A 17,579-nucleotide genomic window follows, 5' to 3' on the forward strand; every position below is an offset into this window, starting at 1 on the left:
GACTTGCAGTTCTTAAGAGAAAAACTCAGAAATAATAATTTAAAATGCTAAGATGGCATTACCAAAAGTTGTAAATGTCAGACACCACTGTCAGGACAGTAACTGCTTCTGCCACTGGGCATAGATTGTTGTGGCTGCAATCATTGAGGTCTCAAATCCTGTATGGGCACAGTTGTCATTTGATGGTCATGATGTTTTAATGCCAAAACAGAGTTTAAATGACTTGAGGGTACTCTTCCACTTACTTGAAAGAAAGCAGATCTCACTTTTAGTTTTATAGGAAAGTCTTTGAGTTTTTATTTAAATAGGATTCCTCATAACCATGTACTTGGTATGCTGCCAGCAAGACAATGAGAGTAGGACCCATGTGGACAAATACTTGATAAAAGAACGGCTACTCACTTTGCAAAAATTGTTGTTTTCTTTTGTAGCGTTTTTTGCTTATATGGATCCTACAACCCAGTATTGCTTTTCTGCCATTGCAGAGCCAGTTAGCTTTGGCATTCTGGATTTGATGAAAGAACAGAGGTTGTTTCCTCTGGATAATGTGTACAAAGACATGCAGGGTGCTGGCATTGTTCCAACAGATATCTTGAGTGGGTTCCATGTGCATAAAACTCTTGAAGAGCTAGTTAATACAAGTTTAGTAGTTCTTTAGCAAACAATTTGTGGACTTAACATTTTTCATAAAGAGGCCCTTCATTAGGAACATTCACAGGTGTAACTGTGTCAGATCTTGGCTTCAGTGTCTAGCAACTGAAGAATGCAACTCTTGTGAAGTGTCTTCTATAGGTTGCATTGATATTCCTTTAGTTTTCCTTGAAAAGTTGTAAGAAAAGCAGATACGTGTTTGGTTCAACCAGGACCAGCTCAGTTTCTCTTTAAATTTACTCCATAGTAACAGTACTGTGGAGTAGATCTAGGGAAACTTTGTAGTAATCGTAGGAAGCAGGGTTACCTTCACCCCTTTCTTCTAAGGGATGTCAAAAGGCAGAAGAAGTCCAGGGAAACTTGCAGGCCACTGTCCTCCATTTCAATGCAAAAATAACTTTGTCCATAAGCAAAGGAATATAAAGATATCCGATGTCACTTCGACTTGCTGTGTTTAGTATGGTAATATCAAGTAAAAATACGGGTGTCTTGCGATTTTAGGCACAACCATCTTCACCGTGGTTTGTGCAGCAAATGTATGCATAACGTTTAGCCAAAAACCCTTGTTTTCTTTTTCAGAAATATCCTGTATTACCGTATCTGGTTTTAGTATTGAAGCAGTTCCTGTTACAGAGGGACCTTAATGAAGTATTCACAGGTGGAATTGGTTCATATAGTCTTTTTTTAATGGCTGTCAGCTTTCTTCAGGTGAGTTAACTTTTTTTTGACATAACAGCACTGACAATTTCAGTTCTCCTGCTTGTGAAATTTCAGTGTTTAATGCCACATCTATAGGAAATGTCAGTGTTTAATATCATGTCTGTAGGCCAAATTCTGCCCTCGTTTACATTTGATTGTTGCCAGTGTAATTGGGGCCAAATTCTGCCCTCATAGTTAAAATTTGGTTAAGATTTTTGGACAGAATTTTTAAACGTTGGAATCCAGATTGTGGAATTAGAGCCATTTGCTTTGGAGGACTTAAAGAGTGAAAGTAGTTAAATATATATATATTTATTTATTAATATGTGAAACTTGCTGATCTGGCCCATATTATTTAAAATGGCACTTGAGGGATCTACTGTAACCAAGTGCTTTTTAACATGCTGGTAGCATTTTCAGAATATCAGACTGAAGGTAATTGGCTGTTCTTCAGTGTAAAATTTTGATTAAACTCTAAGTGAACCCTGATCAATAGTGGTACAGCAGAAAACACATTGTCCCACTTCAGCAGACCAACTTCAGAAGTGAGTTTGTACCTTCCATAAGCTCATAGAAAATTAGGGTTGGAAGGGATCTCTGGAGGTCATCTAGTCCAATCCCCTGCTGAAAGCAAGACCATCTCCAACTAGATCATCCCAACCAAGGCTTTGTTTAGCCAGGTTTTAAAAAAACAAAACAAAACACTCCACCAGTAAAGAGTCCACAACCTTTCTGGGTAGCCTGTTCCAGTGTTTTCCTACCTTCCAAGTGAGAAAGTTATTCTGAATATCTAATCTAAACTTCTGTTGCTGCAACTTGTGATGACGGCTCCTTGTTCTGTCATCTGTCACCACTGAGAACAGTCCAGCTCCGTCCTCTTTCAACCACCCTTTCAGGTAGCTGAAGGCTGTTTTTAAACCCCCTCTGTCTTCTCTTCTCTAGACTAAATAAGCCCAGCTCCTTCAGCCTTTCCTCATACGTCATTTGCCCCAGCCCCCTCACTGTTTTCGTTGCCCTCACTGGACTCCCTCCAATTTGTTCATGTCCTTTCTGTAGTGGGAGGCCCAAAACTCCAGTACTCCAGATGTGGCCTCAGCAGTGCTCAATAGAGGGGAATGACCACTTCCCTTGACCTGCTGGCAACACTCCTACCAATTCAGCCCAGTATAGCGTTAGCCTTCTTGGCAACAAGGGCACTGCTAGCTCATATTCAGCTTATTGTCCACAGTAACACCCAGGTCCTTTTTTGCAGAGCTGCTGCCCAGCTAGTCATCTCCCAGCCTGTACTGGTCCATGGGATTGTTCCATCTTAAGTGTAGCACTTTGCACTTGTCCTTGTTGAATTTCATGAGGTTCCTTTTGAGCCACTCCTCCAATATGTCTAGGTCACTCTGGATCCTAGCCCTATCCTCCAGCGTATCCGCTACTCCCCCCAGCTTGTTGTCATCCACAAACTTGCTGGGGGTGCACTCTATGCCATCTTCCAGGTCATTAATGAAGATACTGAACAAAACCGGTCCCAGGACCGACCCCTGGGGCACTCCTATTGATACTGGTTGCCAACTAGACATTGAGCCATTGATTACTACCTTCTGAGCCCAATGCTCCAGCCAGTTTTCTATCCACCTTACAGTCCATTCATCCAGCCCGTTATTCCATAGCTTGCCTGTGAGAATGTTGTGGGAGACTGTATCAAAAGCCTTGCTAAAAATCAAGGTATACCATATCCATACAGCCAGTCACCTCATTATAGATGGCAGTCAGGTTGGTTAGGCATGACTTGGCCTTGGTGAATCGATGCTGACTGTTCCTAATATCTTCTTCTCTTCAAAGTGCTTAGAAATGGATTTCTTGAGGATCTGCTCCATGATTTTTCCAGGGACTGGGCTGAAGCTGACTGGTCTGTAGTTCCCTGGATCCTCCTTTTTCCCTTTCTTAAACATGGGCACTATGTTTGCCCTCTTCCAATTATCTTGGACCTCTCCCAATTTGCCATCAGTTTTCAAAGATGATGACCAGTGGCTCTGCAGTCACATCAGCCAACTCCCTCAGCACCCTCAGGTGCAGTCTGTCCAGCCCCATGAACATGTACATGTCCAGCTTTTCTAAACAGTCTGTAACCTGTTCTTTCCCTCTGTTGACTGCTTACTGTCACGGAGTGGGGCCTAGGAGTGGCCGTGATCCCACTAGCGCCCCCTGCTGTGCCAATTAGGCGATCCAGCACCCTCTTATTCGCCCGCCATGTCTTGTTGGTATATCGTTCTAGAAGGGAGGCTGCCTCTTGTCGCCCTGGACACCGTGCTATGCTTACACTATCCCCCGTCCATATGGAGTGACCTGGTGCACCCCAGCCTTATGGGCTATGCATGCCTCCAACCTCCCCTTTAGCACGCCCCAAGCCTTGCAGCTCTTCCAGACGTTATCGGGTCCTTTTCTTTTCTGTGCTGTGCCCGGCGCCCCTGGGCTTGTCACGCAACCGGCGCCCCTCCTCTGGCGCCCCTGGGCTTGTCACGCAACCGGCGCCCCTGGACTTACTGACAGTACTCTTCCCAGTTGGGCTCAGGTGGCCAGAGCCTTACCTGGCCCCTTTGACCCTTCAGAGTCCCCACCACTGTGGAGCCCCTCTGGAGCCCTTTCCAGTCCACACCCCTACTGGGGTTTCTATCAATAATATGTGCCTGCACCTGGGGCTTCCCTCAGTACACATGCCCACTCCTGGGGCTTCCCTCAGTACAGACTGTGTCCTATCGGGCCGGTCTCTTCGTGCTTAAGCACTCCTAGCCCTCACTGGGCTTTTCAATAAGCTTATTCCCCTTTCGGGGCTTCTCAAGTCTCTCACGGTTGGGGCTCAGGTGGCCGTAGCCGTGCCTGGCCCCCTAGACCACCGTCAGGGTCTTTCACCCTACTTGGGCTTCTCCGCTTATCACCCCACAGGGCTGGGGTCAACACCGCACCACACTGGCGCGAACAGCTATGCCTATCCGGCACCGCTCACTGTACCCCACAGGGCACCAGGACCCCCCAGATTACTGGGGAGCTCCCATGAGGCCTCCTCGCACCCCTACAGCCTCACCCGGTCCTCCGGTATGTAGCAATAACAAACAAGAAACGTAAAGCCATGAGCCAACTGGCTATAACTGAAAATAAGCTTCCTGGCTAGAACTTAAGTGCCGTGCCCTTATGGCCACTATGTCCCACCTTTAAGCTTCCCAGTCAGGGTTCTCTCCCCCTTTCCATGACGCAACCGCCTGGGTGACCAGGCTGCATCGCTCACCTCTGCTCTGCTTGGCTCTACTGCAGAGCTCTTGCATCTTGAGTTGTCAGCAAGGAACTGCTAGCTGGGCTTTGGCCTGGGCTGTTTATAAAGGCCCGGCCCTGCCCCCTTCTGGTCACCTGACCAGCACGGTTGCCCCAGCAACCATCACCTGAGCTGCCCTTGTGATTGGCAGCTGCCCTTATTCCTGCCTAGGAACAGGGCACCTCAGTGCCCCTGTGACACTTACCTCCTCCCCAAACTGTTCTGCCCTGTACAGTAGTTTGGGAGCTGACCTTGCCTGTGAAGACTGAGGTGAAAGGCATTGAGTACTTCAGCCTTTTCAGCATCCTCTATCACTAGTTGCCTCCAACATTCAGTAAGGGACCCACACTTTCCCTAATCCTCCTCTTGTTATTAACATACTTGTAGAAACCCTTCTTGTTACCTTTCATATCCCTTGCCAGCTGCAACTCCAATTGCACTTCGGCCTTCCTGACTTCATCCCTGGATGCCCAGGCAATACTCTTATACTGCTCCCTAGTTGTTTGTCCAAGTTTCCACTTCTTATAAGCTTATTTTTATGATTTAGTTTACTGAGGAGTTTCCTGCTCGGCCAAGCTGGTCTTCTGCCATACTTGCATGTCATTCCCACAAATAAAATGAGAAAATGAATTTATTAAATTAGAACATGATACCTATTTGGGTGGGATTTTGGCATTGCTATTTTACCATATTTACTTGAATCAGACCCATTGACTTCTACCTAAAGTATACTCACAAGGTTACAAGCTTAAATGCCATTTTTCTCACGTTGACAAAATCCACATTTAAATGTATGGTTTAAATCCATGAGTACTGTTCACGTGGGTCAGTAGCCATGCATCTTGCTTCAAACCCATCAATTAAAAGGCTGAAGTAGTGGTCAAATTAGATTATTATTACAGCTCATAGCGGAACTAAAATGTAAAGAGAAATTTTGTATTCAGCTGTGTAACATCTGCAAAACTATTTTATCACATTCTGACCTTAGCACAGCTATTGGAGTGGTTTTTCTGTTGCTTCTCTGTATTATGACCCCAAGATCCTAGCATTGGAAGCACTTAGAATTTGCAGATAGTCTCTTCTTTTTAATCACTTATCTTTCTCCTCTGTCTTGTACTGTGCTGTACTTTTTCAGTTATACACAACGCGTGCAGGTATCTAGGATAATCTTGTATTAATGTTTTCATGATGTTAGTGGCTTCAGTTAGTAATGTAGTGCTTGGGAACACAGCAGTGCATTGTGATATTCCTAGAAACCCCAAGATGGCATTATGGCACTAATTTTCTAAGTTTGCATTTTTATTCCTTTAAAAGTAGTACACAGCTCTGATTTACTTTTCTTTTTCTTGTCCCATTTTTTTAAGCACGGAGGAAATATTCGTACATTGCATTTACATTGGAGAAGCTTTGGTTTTCCACAGCTCAGTCACTTTAATCAGATGGAACAAAAACATATTAACATCAAATGTGAGGAATTTCATGTTTGAACAAACAACTTCATATCCATGACTTTAAAGCACTAAAATGTGTCAGTATGGAGCATATCATTCCTACAGATACAATGAGAAAATGAATATATTCAATTAGAACAAGATCCACTGCAGGTCCAACTCCAGCCTTGGACCCAGGTCAGGGCCAGAGTTGGAGTCGTTGCAGCTGCCTGTTTCCCACAACTTCTGCCTGCCCCTTCTTCCCCTGCTGCTTAGTGTCAGGCTCTATTCCCTCCTGGCGTACAGAAGTTCCCATTCCCTCCTGGCTTCCACATGGAAGTTTTGGTCTCTGCCCAGCCGCACAACTCCTTAAATTCAGAGTTTGATTTAGGTAAATGTGGTAATAGCACTTATAAATTTCAGTGCTCTTATAGTTCTTTCAGTTATGATTGCAGTATATACTGTAAGCATGAGTATGTGGCAGTGTTTTTTGCTTTCTTGGATTAGTTATGTGCAATCACCCGTGTTAATTTCTAGAAGATTTATTTTTACAGTGATAAAATGTTTTAGCAGTAATTGTGTAATGCATACATGCCCTTTATCACCTACATCTCAACTTTTTTAATAAAATGCTTGCTTTAGCAGTGCATGGAGGGGTGTCTTCAAACACATGCATTGCACACATATGACCAGGATTAAGTCTGTTTACAGATTTGGAATCCTACAGGAGTGAGAGAGAAGTCAACTAAAAGAGTATGTGTTGGCAATCAGCAAATGAGCCTCAGTCAGGTATTGTAGCTTAACACATGAAACATCAAAATCTAAAGCTAGCCCCAAAGGAGTCAAATGGGAAAAGTAACTTTTAAGAACAGCTCCGCTTTTTAAAACTCTCTTCATTCAATTTTTGAAGATTCTAGGCATCCTTCTTTCAAGAAAACGTAATCTACTTCAACCCAGTTTTCTGTTTTTTGGTCATGAATGGCGTATTTAATTTGGGGAAATAGATTGATGTCCTCTGAAGTTTTATATGCTGTCTACAAAATTACTTGAGCCACTTTTTCACACTTCAGGACTTGTACACAACAGGGTACAGGCCACACTTAGATAGTTGTCTAGACTAAATTATATTTGTATTAGAAGCACAAGTCTGTGGTATAGGATTTTTTGCACAATCTGCTAGAATATTAGGGTGTTTATGCTTCACAAGGGCATTATGAGTTAATTCATGGTAAGGCAGTGTTTAACATGTTAACAGCTTAAATCTAGGCAGATTGTATCTGAGAGGAACATAAAGAAATTTGAAAGTGGGACTCTTTAAGAAAAGATGAAACAAGTTTATTTTTCCTTTTCTTTTAAATAGCTACATCCCAGGGAAGATGCCTGCATACCGGGTGCCAACTATGGTGTTCTTTTAATAGAATTTTTTGAATTATATGGTCGCCATTTCAATTACCTAAAGACTGGAATCCGAATAAAGGATGGTGGCTCATATGTAGCAAAAGATGAAGTGCAGAAGAGTATGCTGGATGGGTATAGACCTTCAATGCTATATATTGAAGACCCGCTACAACCAGGTATTGTATCTTAACATGAAACATCAAAATCTAAAGCTAACCCAAAGGAGTCAAATTGGAAAAGTAACTTTAAAAACAGCTCCTTTTTCAAACTCTCTTCATTCAGTTTTTTTAAGATTTGTGTACTATATATTCCAAATGAGACTAATCCTTATTTCAGGTGAACAAAATGAGCAGTCTGTTATCTCTGACTGCAATGTAGATGTTCCTGTAGAAGTGCTTGTGCCACTAGTTCATGAAGATCCTTGCCAGTGGCTGGGCTATGATGCCTGCTGGCTTCTTAAGTACCTTGGGGTGCAGACTGTCAGGACCAGCTGACTTGAAGGTATCCAGCCTCTCAAGGTGTTCCTTACAAGGTCTACACTGATATTGGATATAAATTCACCCTCACCCTGGCCATCCCACATAGTGTTAGGCAGGGTGGTCCCTTTGGCCTGGTGAAAAACCAATGCAAAAAAAAACATGAAGCAGGTTGGGTTTTTCCTGTGTGTCACTTGTCCCATTTGATTTAGCGAGGGTCCAACATTACCCTTGCTTTTCTTCCAACTCCCCACATATCTGAAAAAGCACTTTGTGTTGTCCATGATGCATGTAGCCAGTTGGAGTTTGGTTGCAGCCTTGGCTTTCCTGGCTTGCTCCCTACAGGTCCGGACCAGTGCAGAATACGCCTCCTTTGTGGTGATTCTTGTCTTCCATCCTTTATAAGCCTCTCTCTTCAGACACAGGAGGTCCATGAGTTCCCTGCTGAGCCAAGGGGGTTGCTGTGCCCTTTTGTTACCTTTCCTCTGAGATGGGATGGACATCCCTTGTGCTTTCAGGATCATTTCCTTAAGAAGCAACCACTCATCCTGAATTCCCTTCCCTATCGAGTCATGGTCCTTTTAGGGCCTCGACAGCAAGCCTCCTGAGTTTATTAAAATCAACTTCCCTAAAGTCGAGGGCATCTGCATTGCTGACTGACTTGCCAGCTTTTTGGTGGATAGTGAAAGTGATCAGTTCCCAGTCACAGTCTCCCAGCTTTCCTCTGATTCTTAGGTCACTGACTAGATCATCCCCTTTGGCAAGTACCAGGTCTAGCAGCGCTTTACCTCTTGTCAGTGCATAGACTTCTTGAGTCAGGTAGAGCTGGTCCATACATGTGAGGAAGGTTTGTGACTGCTTGGATTCAGCCCAGTGCTCTTCCCATGAGATGTCTGGGTAGTTGAAGTCTCCCATGACAACCATGGACCAGGAGTGTGCAGCTTCAGCCAGTTCCTTGGCGAATTCCTGGTCAAGCTCTTGTTCCTGATTAGGTGGTCTGTAGTAGACTCCTACCATTGTGTTCCCTGTGCCATGTTCCCCATGTACTTTAACCCAGAGCGTCTCCAGTCCTCCCTGGGTGCCAATGTCAACTCGCAGAGATGTGTAGCTTTTCTTGACAGAGAACTACACCCCCACCCCTTTTTCCCACACAATCTCTCCTATACAGGGTATAGCCATCTATACCTGTGGGCCAGTCGTAGGTGGAGTCCTACCAGATTTCTGTTATCCCTATGAGATGGTAGTCATTCTTGTTTAGGAGGAGAACCAGTTCCTCCTGTTTGTTCCCCAAGCTCCTGGCGTTGATGTACAGGCACGTGAGTGTCCCATTGGAAGCCCTAGGCTTCCTTGCACTCCCAGGAGGACACCGTTCCAGGGCTGGGGTAGGAGTGGAGTCCCTTCAGTGCCCTAACTTGCTGGTTTTGCAGAAGTTGCCTAGTGGGCTTGCTTTGGTGGTTGCCCACGCACCCCCCAGCAGGCTTAGTTTAAAGCCTGGTCAAGCAGGTCAGCCACTCTGGCTGAAAAGAGCTTTTTCTCCAGTGAAGTGAGGTGGAGGCCATCTCTTCCCAGCAGACCACTGCCTCTCACCAAAGAGCGGGCTGTGATCATGGAAGCCAAAGCCTTCATGATGACACCACCGCCACAGTCTTCGGTTGACTACCTCAATCCATCTCTCCCTCCTCAGCTCATGACCCATAACTGGGAGGATCGAGGAAGAGACCACCTGTGCCCCCAACCCCCTAAGCCCCACTTCCAAAGCCCTGTAGCCACTCATGACATGGCCAGGGTTGCTCCAAGCTGTGTCATTCATGCCCACGTGGATAAGGAGCATAGAGTAGTGGTCAGAAGGCTGGATAAGCTTTGGGATCCTCCGCAGCAGACCTTCTGGGCTAAGGGGTCGGGGCGGCAGATTGCTCCCTCAGGAGGGAGTCTCCCATGATGACCACACCGTGTTTCATCTTGGGGAGAGCAGGGGTGGTAACTGTGAGTGTTCCTCCCTTATCTGTGGGAGCTGGCAGCTCTGCAGACTCTACTGGGGCTGCAGGAGGTTCATACCTGATAGCAGGTGCTTACAGCCACAGTCCAGTGGGGTAAGTAGATGGAGTTTATTTTGTTAGCACTGGACCTGGAGTCAGGAGAGAAAACATTTAGATATGCCTATGGCATCCTATTTGATTCTGTAAATGGACATATACTTGGCAGTTTTGATATCTGTGGTCACAAAATTGGTATTTTGTTTATAGGATTCCATTTTGATATAATTGGTGTTTTATAATAAATCGTATTTATTCATCATGATAGAAAGATTTAATTGGTATACTCTAAAATCTTAGGATCCCACTCAAACTGAAATGTTGTGTAGCTCTATATGGCATTTCATGCTTTATAAAATATGTACTTTTTCATGTGTTGCAGTTCTGACTAGTGCATGATTATTATGTATTTATTTTAAGGTAATGATGTTGGGAGGAGTTCATATGGTGCCATGCAAGTGAAACAGGCCTTTGATTATGCATATGTTGTTTTGAGCCATGCTGTGTCGCCAATAGCTAAATATTATCCCAACAATGAAACTGAAAGGTAAAACTTTATTTTAAAATTAAGTCACACCATATTTACATGCATTCTTATGTATTTAAAATCTGAAACTGACCAGGTTTTGCTGCTTTTCTTTTTTTCTTTCACAGTATATTAGGTAGAATAATTAGAGTAACACAAGAAGTGGCCACATACAGAGATTGGATATCAAAGCAGTGGGGAATTCAGAGTAGAACAGAGTCTTCATGTAATGGTAAGATTTGGCTATGTTGCTTTTGATTCAGATAAGGTAATGGCAAAGGTCTAAATATGAACATTCAACATTGCATCTAATTCTCTGGTAAACTGTTAGCATAATCTAGAGGGAAAATTTGGATTGGAGTAGCTATGGGGAAAAAAAGCATTAACACTAATCTTTATTCTGGTGTCACTGATTTTGCCTGGTAACAAACCCAGAAAGAGCACTGACACCCAAGGGGAAACTTCTGTAAAGCTTCTGTTTAAAACAGTTCTAAAAATTATCACTATGTTTCTCTACTGTTGTGTTTGAAGTGTAGATTGTTGTAAAATGAATACAAACAATACAGTCACTTTTAAAGTACTCCATACTTTAAAGGACAGTAAGAAACCTTGACTTATTTTTATTTTTTTGTTTCTCTGCTGAACTTCTGAAGTTTTTCCTGATATGAAATTAAACGTGTCTTTGATCTCAACTAGCTAAGAATGTATCTGTGAGCATGATTCAGAAAGGACTGACTTCCCTTGGGAGAGTAAATATCAGAACAATACTTGAATAATAATCATAATTCCTTATAGACTTTTTATTACTAAAGGGAATAGATCATGGGGGAGATATCCAAGTATATGAAGACTATTCAAAGCAATCTTTCTAGTCCTGGACAGATGTAACATCTAAAGCCCTTCAAACATGCACATGTGCACTTGCGCAGCCTCAGCAACCTCTAGAGCCAGAAAATCCTTTGAATGTCTCTGCCACAGAGTCTTCCAGTTCTGGTAGGGAGTGCGGGGCCTCCAGTCTCCTGTTTTCCACTGGGAGGTGCACAGTTGTCCTCAACCTTCTTTGGAGTCTGCAAGAAACTGTTTTCTGCCCCCAGCTACAGGATACTCCTCTGGCTGGAGAGCACTTGCTGTATACCCTCATTGATTTTTTTTTTTTTTTTTTTTCTTTTGGAAGCAGCCTGGCAGTAGGTTACAGCAGAAGGCTGCATGTCTGTCCCTGTCTGAAGCACTCCAAATTGGAGTGAAATTTGGAGCACTTGAAATGTATGTCTGTCCATGGCCTCTGTTTATTTTAACCTTCTAATTGTTAAGGATGACTGTAGGATTGGTTTTTGAACTCTGGTTTGTTATATTTTCTGCCATGGTTAATGACTTAATGTAAAACAGAACTCCAGTGCTCTGTTTTGTGACTAGAGATCATCACTTAGATGAGTTAAATTGTATATACTCTAAAATGCATTGAAATGATGTAATGTCTAAAAATTGAATCATGTTTTTTGTTTGTGGTGACTAACCAGTTGAGAAATAATTGGCCATCTTTACACTTGACCAGAATTTAAAGCTTGCATTAGTGGGTGGACTCCAGTAGCCTCTGTCTTGATTGCAAGACTGCTTGTAGCACCTTCTCTTCTTTTTAATCTGTAAATCAGTATGGTAAAGATATGCCAGCTGGCTGTGGCAGTCGGATCCCTCAAGCTTCATGAGGGATAACAACTTAATTGTTATTGTCTTTACATAACATTAGTTATGTATATGAATATTCGTAACTAGAAAATTAACATGTAGATCTACTGGAAACCAAGCTCAGTATATGCTGGGGGCATTCATAAAGGGCCACAGAGGAATATTTCTCCTAAAAATCTGTCTTTTTGAATAGAAGTGTAGCACTGTGTTCCTAGGAATAAGCAAATTTGGGCAACCTTGCCATGTATTGGCCTCTTTTACATATGAAACAGTAAATCTTGCTTATAAGAAACGTAACAAGGAAGTTCATACTGGGATTCTTCTTGGTTTTATTCCAAGATTGGTTATTTCTCTGCTCTTAAATCTTTTTACCTTATTTGCCAGAACACAAGGCCACATTATTTAGAAGATCTGCAACCAGCAATTCCCATTTAGGAACCCAAATTAAGTAGCCAAAGGCATAGGTAGGAAGTTAAAAAGCATTTCTGTGGTCTATTCTCTTTTGATGTTTTATGTATATTTTTAAATTCGGTATAGTATGGTAGTATATTTCATCACACTCCACAATGGACTTCTTGAGTGTCAGGTCTGATCCTAAGTTGCTACATCTGGGAGCAGTCTATAGGTTTTGCTGGGACTACTCTGAAAAATACTGTGGTGTGTATACAAAATGTAGAGTTTATTAGCAATGAACAGTTCCTTTCTTTTTACATTTTTAAATATTATTTTGCAGGTAATGGGGTAACCTTGATAGTAGATACTCAACAGTTGGACAAGTGTAACAATAATCTTTCTGAAGAGAAAGAAGCACTAGGTAAATCTAGAAGTAAAACTTCAGAAACGCTCAGTAAACATTCTTCAAACTCGTCATCAGGTCCATTGTCTTCCTCCTCTTCCACATTATCCAGCTCTAGTGATGTAGTAAGTATTAAAGTTCTTATTTTGAAACTTGATCAGAATTTTTTTCTCCCTCTTTGTATATGTGTATAATATATGTTAGACAAATTATGATGGTTCCAATAATTACATACAGAAGCCAGATTTGCATTGGGGTTATTTTTCTTACAAATCCAATGTGCATTAATTGATTTGTCAAAACTAAACTCATCTGATGGCCCACTGCATTCCTATATGAAGTAAAGTGCAAGCACATTCTTTGCTCTTGTCTCCTGAATAATGCATGCATTTCAAAGGGCTGATATGATTTGAATAAAATTCCCAAAATAAATTGCCATGAACATGTATTTAAATACGTTTTTGTTTTTTTTTTAAATCTGGTTTAATAAAGGGATTTTAAAAGACTTTAAAGAGTCAGGACTGTGCATTGGTGAGTTTGATGGAATTCTAGATTGAAAATGGCTTTATCTGGTGGGACCAACATATTTACTCCTTAAACTTTGTTTACTTTAGTTGTATTCTGAGAGCATAAGCTGTCTAATACCTTTGTCTTCTTGAAGGATTCTGATGGAACACCGTGCAAAACATCTAAGCAGCTGAGTTGTCGTCAGGCTACCACAAACCGAGTGGGGTCACAAGATGTATCACTGGAATCTTCCCAATCAGTTGGAAAAATGCAAAACAGTCAAACGGCTAATACATCTAGCAGCATGAACAAATCTCAGGTTTGGAACTGTTCTAAAAAACATACATATTTTAAACTATTTTAATAGGATACATGCTTATGAAAGCATGGAGACATTCTATGGAAGAACAGCTGATCTTGAAAAGGATTTTTTTTCCCCTGATGATTATTTTTCTAGTGTAACAGAATGTGCAGGCTTTTTCTTGAGGCATTCCAGGATCATTAATTATTCTAGGGTCATTTTGTTCCTTCTCAGTCCCTTCTGGGACTGGTTGTTGTTCATTGATTTTTATACCCATTAAACTGGTTACATAGACTCTTTTATAAGTTGTTCTGGGAAATTTTAGATGTAGAAGACGTGTGCAGTTGCATTATCCACTTCCTTTTAGTAAAGGGTACATAGTACAATTCTTACTGCAAAATAAAGTATGTGGTCCTGTCACTCTTGAAGTGTGTTATGTAAAGGCTAGCGATCAGCATTCTATTTCTTTCATTACTGAGGTTGCTGAAGTGAAAGCCTTTTAGCACAAGAAGTTAGATGTAGATATAATTCTTCCCTTAACTTTGAGATCCTTTTAAATACAATACCTCCTCAAATTAGTGTTTAAGGGTTTGTTTTTGTTTTTTTTTTAACCAGAACCCAAATGCTGTAATTGGCATATGTTGTTTGTAATGCATGTTAATTTAGGTTCTTTTTGTTTTGCAGCATGGATCTGCAAGGTTATTCCGCTCTTCTTCCAACAAAGGCTTCCAAGGTCCAACAAACTCAAGCCATGGTACCTCAGTGACAAACAAACAACATCAAGGCAGCAAATCACATAATCAGTATTTCCATGGCAAAAAGAGGAAACACAAGAGGGACGCAGCCCTTTCAGACCTTTGTAGATAGTTTCCTATTTAATGACTGTTCTTCTGTGTGCAATGATCTCATGCTACAGGATAGTTTGATAGTGACTCCTTGGATATTTTCCGGAGCTTCAGACTGTTCAGACGTTGATTAGCAACTGCATTTTTTTTCCCAGCTCGCCACGGAACGGATCATGAAGATTGATCACTGCAAAAAAGAGGAAAAAATGGCTGCTCATTTGATAAGTCATATGCTACAACAGGGTCATTTAGGATATAAAGCTTGAATGTAAAATAAATATATTTCCCATCAGCTCATGCTGACCTGTAGGGGTAGTATTCAGTGTGTTTAGGGGGTGGTATCAAACAAAACAAAACAAAACAAAACAAAAAAAACCAAAAAACCCAAAAAAAGATGAAAAATTGTATTTTTGAGGGAAACCCTGCCTTTAAAGGTGAAAGTAATTTGTGCATGATTTTTTATTATTTTTGCATATATTTACCATTTTATTGTGTATATATAGATGACCACATAGGAAAACTGACATTTGTAATAGTGGATTTGTTAATACTTTTTACATAACATTATTGTTTAAATTGTAAACAGAATTTTTTTCTCAGGATTAGTTTCGAGAATAATCTAAATTGTCATCTTAACATCTGTGTAAAGATACATTACTAGCTATATTGTTCAGAATTGTTCTTCTTTTTTTTTGTTTTTTTGTTTTTTGTTTTTGGCATTTAAATAATTTAATAGAACATTTGATCTGCAAAAGTTGTTCCTCTAAGAAGAAAGGTTTACGGTGGCAAATGAAGTCTTTCATTTGTGTAAAATGTACATGTACTCTTGTGTGAACACTGAATTTGTGAGCGCTGAAAAAATCTTCACCTTGTTTTCTAGTGTGCCATCATTTAAGGCAGTGGGGTTTTTCAGGTTTCTCCTCCCTTCCTCCTCCTTCAACAGTCTCCTTTTTTTAAAACAAAAACAAGCCTCTGGTTTTTCTTTTCTTTTTCTTTATTTTCAGGACAAACCAACTCAATTTGTTACCAGTGTTTGCATTCCCTGGCTGCTTTAATCCCATGCCTTTCTGTTTGTGCCTTCCCCACCCACCCGTCTGGTCTTTTTATATTTTTTGCTAACTCTTGGAGAAGCGAATAACTGTTAAAGCTATCTGTAAATTTTACTATTAAAGTATTTTTTTCTCATTCCCCTTTTAGGTATTTTTATATTTACACTTTAAAAATTTAAGTAGTCTTCAAATAATGGAAAATATATTTTGTATTGCCTTAACCCAAACCTTTCATAGCCTTCTAATATTTCTTCATTGAACTTGTTACCTTTTAATTAAAATTCAGCAGTGTTTGGTTCGGTCACAGTTTAATTTACAGTAAATTATTTAATGCCGTGAATGTAAATTAAATATGTGATTACATCCACATACATAGTTTGAAAAAAGAGTTGGGGCACTTTAATGATAGAATGTTAAGTGGCATTTACTTTAACATATTTCTTTAAGACGAAAGAGTTTGTGTTCATCCTACATGGCTGCATTTAATGCAGCTTTCCTAGAGATGATGCTTTTATAAAAAGTACTGTTAGCTTTTAGCAATTTCTTTTTATATACATTTACAAAATACTGCAGACCAACCTGACCTTTAATGGGCACTGATGTGTGAAATGCCTTTTTAAAATAAAATAATGCTAAAATAAGACCAAAACTGATGTCATCAATTAAATTAATCATCATTCTCAACATGTTTAAAGTGTTTTACTTCAAAAAGAAAAATACATATTTCAACAAGATGGAATTCATAACAGTTACTCATACCAATACTAAGAGTTTAAAAAGTGATGTTAATTTGACAATGTTTAAAATTTTAGATTCACATTTTTATTCTGATCAGATAATTTTATCAACAAGATGTTGAGCTTTTGTTCATAGAAACTAGTACAAGTTGTACCACATTATGCATAATCACAGTATTTATTTTGGTTTAGATTATTGTGAATGTGTAGACTTATGTTCACCGCTTAGGGAACAATTATTTATAAATTATATTAATCCAGTATTGTTAGCTGCTATTAGCAAAACTGTTCCAAACACTTAATACTTGCAAAGATCTGTATCGCATTTACCACACTGAAGTGTTTTTAAAGAATCACCCTCATTGTTGAAAGCAAATGTACTCTTAGGGTGCAGATATTAGTGTTCCAATAAGCATGTGATAATTTTAAGGTGGTGGTAGCGGGAAGATAATCTTGATTCCATTGGGAATCTTAGGTTTGCCTCAATTTATGGTTTTCATAAATTTTATGGAAAATAGCTTTTCCTGGACTGCTCAAGTTTCTTTTTGGTAAACAGTAACTTTCTAAAAGAAAAAAAAAAAGCATGAAGGAAAAATTGAGGTGTATTTTACATTGCCTCAAATGACCAGCATTGTATTCATAAAATACTGTATATCTTGCAAATCTTTATTTAAACAGAACAGTTGAACTGTTCCTTTTTTTTCAATCTGAAGTAAAATACTTTCAAGACCTTTTAGTTTGCCTGCTCATTTGTCTTGTACATTTCATCTCTGTATTTGACTCAAGTCTAATTCCTTTTTGAGTTTCAATACTTTTGTGAAGATTTTTGTGAATATATGAAAAAATAAATGTTTAATCTAAATACTACAGTTTATCAGCATTCTTGACATTCGCCCTGTTTTTTCCTTTGCACTGTTATGGAAAGAACAGGATATATCAATGGCTCCTGTTTGTATTATGTCTCCTTGTTGTCTGTAGATGCCTTTAGTCTTTGTAGGTAGTAGCTTCCTTGGGTGATTGCCCACTCTTTTTCTCCATCAATTTTTGAAGTGGGTTTTTTGAGAAATGTATATTAGACCAAATTTGAGAAGTTAAAATAAATGTGCAGGTATTCATGTGTACAGGTTTTTAAATTAATATTTATTGTCCT

General features: G+C 40.3%; 1 protein-coding gene across 1 annotated transcript in view; it reads left to right on the forward strand.

Moving 5' to 3' along the window:
- The window catches only part of TENT4B (terminal nucleotidyltransferase 4B), a 78,188-nt gene extending 61,025 nt beyond the window's left edge, over nucleotides 1-17,163 (forward strand). Inside the window, exons 6-12 of the mRNA XM_090063067.1 lie at nucleotides 1,231-1,359; nucleotides 7,439-7,652; nucleotides 10,406-10,532; nucleotides 10,640-10,743; nucleotides 12,928-13,115; nucleotides 13,652-13,816; nucleotides 14,483-17,163. Coding sequence (XP_089919193.1) covers nucleotides 1,231-1,359; nucleotides 7,439-7,652; nucleotides 10,406-10,532; nucleotides 10,640-10,743; nucleotides 12,928-13,115; nucleotides 13,652-13,816; nucleotides 14,483-14,665 — 1,110 coding nt within the window. The 3' untranslated portion in view covers nucleotides 14,666-17,163. The remainder of the gene's footprint in view (nucleotides 1-1,230; nucleotides 1,360-7,438; nucleotides 7,653-10,405; nucleotides 10,533-10,639; nucleotides 10,744-12,927; nucleotides 13,116-13,651; nucleotides 13,817-14,482) is intronic.
- The last annotated feature ends 416 nt before the right edge of the window (nucleotides 17,164-17,579 follow it).

Source organism: Crocodylus siamensis, chromosome 9 (genome assembly GCF_052110815.1).
Source record: "Crocodylus siamensis isolate JL-2025a chromosome 9, ASM5211081v1, whole genome shotgun sequence".
Lineage (NCBI taxonomy): Eukaryota > Metazoa > Chordata > Crocodylia > Crocodylidae > Crocodylus > Crocodylus siamensis.